Source organism: Aricia agestis, chromosome 9, assembly GCF_905147365.1.
Source record: "Aricia agestis chromosome 9, ilAriAges1.1, whole genome shotgun sequence".
Lineage (NCBI taxonomy): Eukaryota > Metazoa > Arthropoda > Insecta > Lepidoptera > Lycaenidae > Aricia > Aricia agestis.
In genome coordinates, this window is record NC_056414.1 from 9612769 (window position 1) to 9622266 (window position 9498).

General features: G+C 35.7%; 1 protein-coding gene across 1 annotated transcript; it reads right to left on the reverse strand.

Annotated features, from left to right (window-relative positions):
• Positions 1-373: 373 nt before the first annotated feature.
• On the reverse strand, positions 374-5935 carry LOC121730783 (cytoplasmic tRNA 2-thiolation protein 2). The gene is made up of 4 exons (XM_042119982.1): positions 5614-5935; positions 4949-5289; positions 2550-2819; positions 374-658 (listed from the first exon to the last, which is right to left on the reverse strand). Exons 1-4 carry the CDS (start codon positions 5876-5878, stop codon positions 443-445), a joined length of 1092 nt encoding a protein of 363 aa, XP_041975916.1. The 5' UTR covers positions 5879-5935; the 3' UTR covers positions 374-442.
• Positions 5936-9498: the final 3563 nt, after the last annotated feature.

The window sequence follows — 9498 nt, forward strand, 5'->3', positions numbered from 1 at the left end:
GGGAACGCTGGGGTGCTTGCTCATACAAATCACAAAAATAAATGTTCTTTCAGCACTGCTGTTTTTACAGTGAACTCCGTACATATACAATTATATCTGTGCTGGTTATAATGAACTGTCACCAGCAGTATTTCCAGACCGATACGACCTGCAAACCTTCAAGAAAAGAGCGTATTCCCTCTTAAAAGGCCGGCAACGCACCTGCAGCTCTTCTGATGTTGCGAGTGTTCATGGGCGACGGTAGTTGCTTACCATCAGGTGACCCGTTTGCTCGTTTGCCCCCTTATTTAAAAAAAAAATACACACCCTAAAGTATTATCACTTAGTTTTGTTATACCCTGTATATTATTGTATGGTTAATATAAAAAATATCTTCATATAATTTTATCTATATATTCGTAGTATACATAGTATCAGAACTGGGAGTAATTAATGGATTATATTAGCTCTCAATAACAAGGTTTTTTAAGTCGCTCAATGTACTGAGTTCCAAAACATTCCTCTGGCAGCAATAACACAAGTCCTGGTTGCTTGTTACTAATTCCAAGTGACCACTTAAAGTGGGATTACACACATCAAACTTTGTACAGGAAACATAACTTGAAAAATGTGTTGCATCAGCAGCTGTTAACTTTTCAACATCTTGGTCAAAGGTACTCTGTAATAAATAATAATTTGTATCATTATTTATACATTGTTGCTAATATTATGTTAACTTTGCATGCTTCAACCACTGAGTCAATTTGGATGAAATTTGGTATGCAGATGCTTCTAGTGTCTCGTATTATCTTTCTGAGTTTTGACATAGTACAGTTTTTATCACAAAATAAACAAGTTTTCGCTTAACCGATTCGTTGCGATGTATTTTGCTAACTTCTAATTACTGTGGCGTTGAACAAAAGTAACGTGACACTGTTCAGTGCTCAACGCCATACGATTAGATGACACGCATCTGTGTCTTGAGCCATGCGAAAAAGAAAACAGTATTTTGACAATTTTTTACAAGTTCAAAACTTCACTACCCATAGCTGGCAACGTTAATCAAATAGTTAACTTCGTTAATCGTTAATCCGTTAAGAAAAATGTTTGATTCGTTAAACGTTAAAGCGTTGCATTTCGGACGAATTAACGCAAGTTAACGTTAATCGTTAATCCCTTAATATGTGTAATATGGCCTTGTTATGACATTAATCATTGCGTAAGGGTCAATTTATATTAGCGCAGAGTCGAAGCGAAGCGAAGCGAATTTCCAAAAACCGAACACAGAAAATTCAACCTTAACTCTAGAGCGTAACGCATACATTACTCCTGCGAGGCCAATCAGCGTTGGTCGGGTGCATCCACGCGAATTCACGCGGATGCGCGCGCCTTTTTAAATTCTCAAAAGTAATAAAGTGCGTTAATGCTTTGGAGTTAAGGTTGAACTTGTTATGTTCAGTTTTAATAATTTGCTTCGATGCGCTTCGACTCTGCGACGTGCGCTAATATAAACTGACCCTTAGTGTTCATACAAAACCTGTTGGTATAGGTTCTGGAAGTTAACAGGTTAGGGACAAAACAAAATACTATTATAATTATTGTATTCTACCTAACTAAATTACACTGCACTCTTCTATGTCAACATGCAAATGATTTATAATAACAATAAATTTAACTTATTTTGCATTTTCTAATGATTTGCTTGATTATGAGATATTAATTAATTAAATACCTAAAAATCTTATTTTGGTTTTCCTCGTAAAAATTAAAACTATTATTATTAGCATACTAGTTATTTGACCGAGCTTTGCTCGGTTTTCGATAAAACACGAATAAAATGACATTTTCTAAAAATGATTCCTAGCTAGATCGATTTATCGCCCCCGAATTTTTCCGAGATTCCAATTATATATATACAAGAATTGCTCGTTTAAAGATATAAGATTTTAAGGTACTTAGCGATTGAATAAAATTTGTTTTTTTTGTACAGTAGTTTGTTAGCACCATAGAAGTTAATTGATACACTTTTCAAAAATTTGTGTATATTAATACCCTAGTCTGAATCCTGTTTGTGGTATAACACATTTATAATTTATTATCATAATATGACGCTTCATTAGAAAATAAACAACTTTCAAAAAGGTTGGTGGGCCCTATTCTATGAAAAATCTTACAATATCCAGAAACGAAAGCTACGAGAGATAGGTACGTAAAAAAATGAAGATAGTTTGATTCTGGGCAAAAAATTTTCTTAAAGCTTAATTGAAGAAGTTATCATTGATACGCATCCGTGCCTAACGCCACACGCAAAAAAAAGTGATGGCACTGAAACGTGCCATCCGCAACGAATCGGTTAATAAAGTTGCAGGCAACAATAAGGTATTTTATAATTATTATTGAATTATTTATAATTAATCCTTCGATTGCGGATTCTTGAAAATCTATTGTTCTCGCGCTTGGGAGTTGAAGTGTTAACCCATCAAGCCTCATAAGCTCACCGTTGGGCGAGTCACAATAGAATAACAATAGATTTCCAAGAATCCACAATCGAAGGATTAAAGTGTAATTACCTTACAAAACATGCAAATTTTGTCCTTGGAATCAGAAGAGCTTATTTTATCTGCAGTCTTGCAAATAGTAGTTAATGTAGCTGGAAAATTTTCTTGCAGTCCTGATACAAAATCCTGAATAATTGATTGTAGACTATTTTTGTTTGATGCACATTTACTCTGTGTAAAATAAATTCCTTTAATTGCAGCATAAGTTTCAACTTCTTCAATAGTTATGTCTCTCATGGGCCTCAATATTTGTGCATCTTTGTTTTTCATGTCACAAAACCCCTAAGAACAAACATACACATTACTTAACAATACATAAAACATATATATAAAAATGGATTTTAAATTGTGTTAGTAACGCTAAAACTCGAAAACGGGGCTAATTTTAGTCTTAAAATATTCGTAGAAGTCCAGGGAAGGTTTTAAAGTGACACGAAGTTTGCCGGGACAGCTAGTTGTAAATCAGGGATGGCCAAAAGGCGCGAAGACGATTTAGGTAGCCCATGAGAGTAAAAATAAACAACAGAAAATATTTATAAATAATATCATTTATTTTAAAATTTTCCACATAAAAAAAGCGTAAAACGCAATGAAAAATTCAAATTAAGTATGTTATATTCAATAAATAAATACTGTACAAACTTATTACAAAAATGTTTTATTTCTCTCTTCAAAATTCTACCTTGCAGTCGACCGCAGGTAGTATTTTCGAGCACAAGTAGACCTCACAGGTCAAAAGTTTGGCCACCCCTGTTATAAATAAAAGTCAGTGTAAGTAATAATAAGTTCAGTCAGCAATAATAATTATGGAATTTTAAATCTTAGCTAGATTTAAAAGGGCATTGGGTAACTTTGTATGGACCTGTGGCGTCATTTTTTTTTCCAGCGGCCAGGGATAAAACCATTACTATTTTGTAGCACTACATTAGAGAAACATATATTAGTAATAAAAATTATTCTAAGTAATATCGGAGCTGAGCTACGATTATTTTAGTATATTTATTTTTGCATCTTATGTTCACAAAATCAATAGTAATTAACGTTACTTTATAGAGTTATCCTTAACAAACAGGTGTAGAAAGGGTATATTAATATGTTGGATATATATTTTGAGAACACCAAGCTTCTTCGAGGCTAACTTGGCCTTACCCTCTAGATGATATTGGAACTGGACTTCGTTCGATATGCTAACGCCAAGTCTTTCAATGCTAGGGGAGATGGTTAAAGATGTGCCCTCAAAACGAGGATGTACGACCATTGGTGACTTTTTAGCGGTGAACACGCAGACTTCTATCTTGGCGGGGTTGAATTGGACTAAGTTACGTCTACCCTATCCAGAGACTTTCTCCAATGAATTCTCAATTTTAGACACATGTTCGTTTCGACTCTCAATGATATTTAGCCGAGAAATATTGGGGGAGCCGGTATATAATAACTCCCACACCGGTTTCGGTGACGGTGGCCGGTTTTATTGAAACCAGGCCAGTTACGCAGGAGTAATTTTATAGTGCCCAAGTGTGTGCGCAATACACAAGAGCACTCTCTATTCCTTTTCACTCTCATAACCCAGTGGGACGGAAGACCGACACGACCGGCGAGAGATCAGGCGCAGGACCGACTTTTTACATGCCCATCCGACGCATGGATCATCTTACTTGTCAGACAATCAGGTGATCAGCCTTTATATACAGCATCACCTGTACTATCATCCGCATAGCAATGAATGCCGTTGGTCTGTAACATATGTCATTGATATGCAGTATGAATAGGGTAGGCGATAGCACATAGCCCTGAGGGACACCAGCATCAACAGACTGAGTTTCCGAGCATTCGCCGTCAACTACGACCTTTACGCTTCTGTCTGCTAAGAAACTTTTTTGTGATTTGTATGGACAAGCGTAAAGAGTTTCCCCATAAAAACGAAAAAAAATGTTCTCTTTCAGCGCTACTACTTTTACAGTAAACTTAATACTGTAAAAGTAGTAGTACACGGGACTCATACACAGTACATACACTAAAGTATTATCACTTAGTTTTGTTATACCTTGTATACTCATGTTATGAAGCTGAAGTGTTTGTGTGTTTGAAAGTGCTAATCTCAGGAACTGCTTGTTCGATTTGAAAAACTCTTTTTTTTTGGATAGCCCATTTATCGAGGAAGGCTTTAAGCTAATAAATGATGCAGTTTTTTTGTATTTTACTGAGTATTCATATTATGATTGAATTTACTTTTAGTTGAAAATACGAACTTAAAATGCCTAATATCTCGGCTCCGATATAGTTTAGCTATATGTCCCCCATAATAAAGTTTACTTCCCTTGATATGTTCTTTCATAATATGCCGGTTTGGTCAGTCGCCGCGAGATTTGAAAATGACGCCAATATTACCCAAACCCCTTTATTGAACTTACAATATTATTTTCTATCTGAGACCCTCTGCCTATGGCAATGTCAGAGAGTAAATTCACAGCTAAAGTAGTTGTTGTTTCAGCGGTAAATATAATTTTGCATTGCAATTCCTTAGCTATCTGAATATAGAGATTTTGTTTCATATGAGCCAACAGATCACAAGATGTAGTTTTGGAAACTTTCCATTGCTTAATTTCTTCAGGTAGCACAGTTACATGTGAGTCAGATAGTAAAGTGTTTTTACTAAAATAATGACTTATATCAATAACATTCAACTTAAAGTTGCACTTATTACATTGTTCGAGTATGCTGCGTTTATTAATTTCATCATGTGGTAATTGTTCTGAAACAGACAAGTGTTACAATAGTTAGATGCATAGTTCCGTTTTTCCAGGAACCCAGGAATTCAGGGGGGGCAGCTCATACGGCATACCTTCGAGAAGATAGTCGGTCTGGTATATTGAAACAAAAAATCATGAAAATTGTCATTAATGTAGGGTAGCCCCTACCCCTACCTGGGTACGCCTGGTAACGCCTGGGTACCCCTACCTGGTTTGATGACTTTATCTTGAGAAAGGACTGATGACTGTGAAAAACTAATTTCTACGCGAACGAACTTGCGGTAGCAAAATATAAATAGTGCATGTTTTTTTAACTACCTACTCACCTGTCACATGCAGAAGGAAAGGAGTTATTCTTAACTTTTTGTGCGAGTTTAGACATATTCCATGATATACCAGGTCTAATAATACTGCAGAACTTATTCCACCTGATAAGCATATCAAGACATTTTCATTTGCTCTCAGTTTCCTGCTTTTTCCAAGGCAGGCGCGGAACTTATGATCAATATACGACAAGAAACAATAATCGCAAAAATGATATTCTTTTCGTATTGTAACGGTACTTTTTGATTTACACTTTCTACAAATCATTTTCTTGTTTATTTCTTTATAATTTACCCACAATTTACCTAACAAATATTTTTTACTATTTCTTCTATTTTGGCAACTTGACATAAAGCTCCTTGTGAGTGTGAGCAGTGTTGCCAGATGGTTTCGACCTGTAGTATCTGTAGTGGGAACTGCTAAAATCTGTATGTCATATTATCTCAATTTTCTGTATAAAATCTGTATTAAAGTCAACAAAAAATACCTATTAATCATTATCAACGCTTTTTTATGAAAAAAGGGGATATGTATTGACGAGATAAGGTGATAATCGTATAATAAATAAAAATATACATACACGTGGAAGAGCCATGCTTCGGCACGAATGGGCCAGCTCGACCGGAGAAATACCACGTTCTCATAGAACACAGTGGTGAAATAGCGCTTGCGCTGTGTTTCGCCGAGTGAGTGAGTTTACCGGAGGCCCAATCCCCTACCCTAGTTCCTTTCCTACCCTCCCCTATTCCCTTCCCATTCCTACCCTCCCCTATAACCCTATTCCCTAAGGCCTAAATTATAAGGCCAGCAACGCACTTGCAGCTCTTCAAATGCTGCGAGTGTCCATGGGCGACGGAAAATGCTTTCCATCAGGTGACCCGTTTGCTCGTTTGCCCCCTTACTTACTAACTTTTTAAAATTTAAAATCTAATAGAAATTAAACACACTAAAGGCCTGTTTCACCACTTCCTGATTAACGTACCGGCGGATAGGCTATCCACGCCTTTTTGACAGATTCTCCATACTTACATGTCGAGAAAGTTAAGTATCCGGCACTTATCATGAAGTGGTGAAACAGGCCCTTAACATAATAAAAAAAAATAGCAATAAGATAGAACTCATCAACCTCTAGATTATAGCATTGTTTCGCACCAATCAGTTACTTCGTATGCAAAAGACCTTCAATGGTGTCTATATTTAGTCTGTTTCGTGGTTGAATTTTTACAAAATTAATCATATTTACACAATTCTGTAATTCTGTATAAATATCTGTATCCAGTACTTATCTGTATTACTCACCAAAAATCTGTAATACGGAGAAATCTGTATATATGGCAACACTGGGTGTGAGTATAGTATTCGTTGACACAAAGTGTCACCGCAGACTTACAATGAGGGATTTTCCTATTTTTTTAATTTGATTGTCAGTTTTTTTTTCATATAATGGCACTTCGGCTATAACCATGGCCAGTGTCGAGTATAATATTATGGCGGGAAAACAATATTCTTTATACAACTTTTTTTTATATTATCGTCAGGTCACTCAGGTTTAAAGTCTAGTCAAAGACTAAGTATAAAGTCAATACAGTCAAGAAGTCAAGTCGGTCGATTCAGTAAAGTGGTAGGACGCTTTACTTAACTTTTGATGGAGTTTTGGAGGGATCACAAAAGAGCACGTTTCTGGTTATTACATCACTCTCCTACACTTGTGCACGATAACGAATATTTAATGGTTAATATCCTACCAATATTACACATTAAAAACCCAGATAACACAATTTTAGGAAAATAATATAAAAACACAACATCACTCTTTCAAAAACTCCGTCAAACAGTTTCAATTGTAGTAACTAGATGGCGTATGGGTAGACAACTATCGGTAATACCAGGGAATATTATACCATCAATAATTGCTACAAAACTGGGCAAAACAATTTAAAACTTGATACATTTCAATTTGAAAAAGACGCAATAATATTCCAATGAATAGGATAATAAAGTTATTATAACGATGTTTTAGCTAAAATTCACGGAAGAAATCGCCCTATTTACCGATATTCACACCAAATGTCACAGGAATTATAAATTTTGGTTCTGACAACATCTTACCTGCACTTGTGCAAGATAATGGATATTTAATGGCTAATATTTTACCAATAATGAATATCAAAAACCCAAATAACACAATTTGGGAAAAAATAATAAATACCACACACACAATAAAAAGTAGAAGATGTTTGAAAGTGACATGCCCGCCAAAACTCTTTCGATTTTTTTTCATATAATGGCACTTCGGCTATAACCATGGCCAGTGTCGAGTATAATATTATGGCGGGAAAACAATATTCTTTAATACATTTTTTTATATATTATCGTCAGGTCAGTTAGGTCCAAAGTCTAGTCAAATCTAAGTATAAAGTCAATACAGTCAAGAAGTCTAGTCGGTCGATTCAGTAAAGTGGTAGGACGCTTTACTGAAACTTTTGATGGAGTTTTGGAGGGAACACAAAAGAGCACGTTTCTGGTTACTACATCACTCTCCCACACTTGTGCACGATAACGAATATTTAATGGCTAATATCCTACCATTATTACACATTAAAAACCCAGATAACACAATTTTAGGAAAATAATATAAAAACACAACATCACTCTTTCACATTCTCCCAAAAACTCAACTCTTTCAGTTGTCAAGTTTCACTTTGACAAGTTTTTATTATGTCAGCGTGTTCCTAAACTATTACCAGTGTACTGGTCTAATCGCTTAGGCCAATGATCGCTTAGGCTTAAGATATTTTGATTTATGTCACACTTGACAGTACACTGATATTTTTTGGAAACACAACCCATATGTAGTCAGTGATGCCAGCCTGCAGATAATTTCAGATCGGTGAGGAACCAATAGAAAATCTAGAAGTGTCTATCCTTATTTGTACTATACTCACAAGGAGATTAGAGCTGTATCAAACCATGTACGGTTTTCGGTACTGAGCATGGTACTGAGCATAGACATAATGGTACTGAGTAACGGGTACGCCATATAATACCGAGTAACGAAACCTACACACGTGACACGAATGCGGTTCGTTACTCGCATTTTTCGTAGTTGCCATATTTTTTTTTTATTTAATGTATTTTTGTAATATTAAAATGTCGCGAGTCGCGACGAGTATGTCGCATACCAGCGGGGCTAAAATGTTCACATTTAGCAATTCCTCTCAATCAATTCAGCAAATGAATTGTCAAAACTGTCAAACTGACAAATGTCAAATCAGTACAAAAATACAGAAATGAATCGCAAGCAGAGTTGCAATTTGCGATTTTAGAAAAATGAATCATATTATGATTCATATCATGATTCTACAAAGCGACCATTTTAGCCCCGCAGATGTTAAGCGTTAACGCTAACGGTCACAGAACATTAATACTCCTACCGGAGATTTTAAGAAAAAAGATTTTATAGTCTGCGATCCCTAGAACATATTTTTTTACTACTATCAAGCTAATTTTTCGTGAGTAGCTTCATTTTGATTATGGATGGTAGATGGAGAACTATCTTATATGGGGGATATTTGAAAAAGTGTCCAGCTGTACGCAGTAAATAACAGTTGAAAAATCCTCCAAGAGTGGCGCTAGCTGCAGCAAAGGGTATGGAATGAATGTAGCCGTTGGTGACAAAATATAAATTGAAGTAAGCCGATTATCAGAGTCACAGAATTACTGGGTTAATACCAATATACTTTGAAAAATATAACCTAAAATAGCTGAAATAGAAGCTGCTAAATGATTTAAAATTTACCCTGTTGCTACTGTAGCGCCACCCTAATTTAACGCACTTCAGCGGACACTTTTTACATACAGAGATAGTTCTCCTCCATCTACACTCC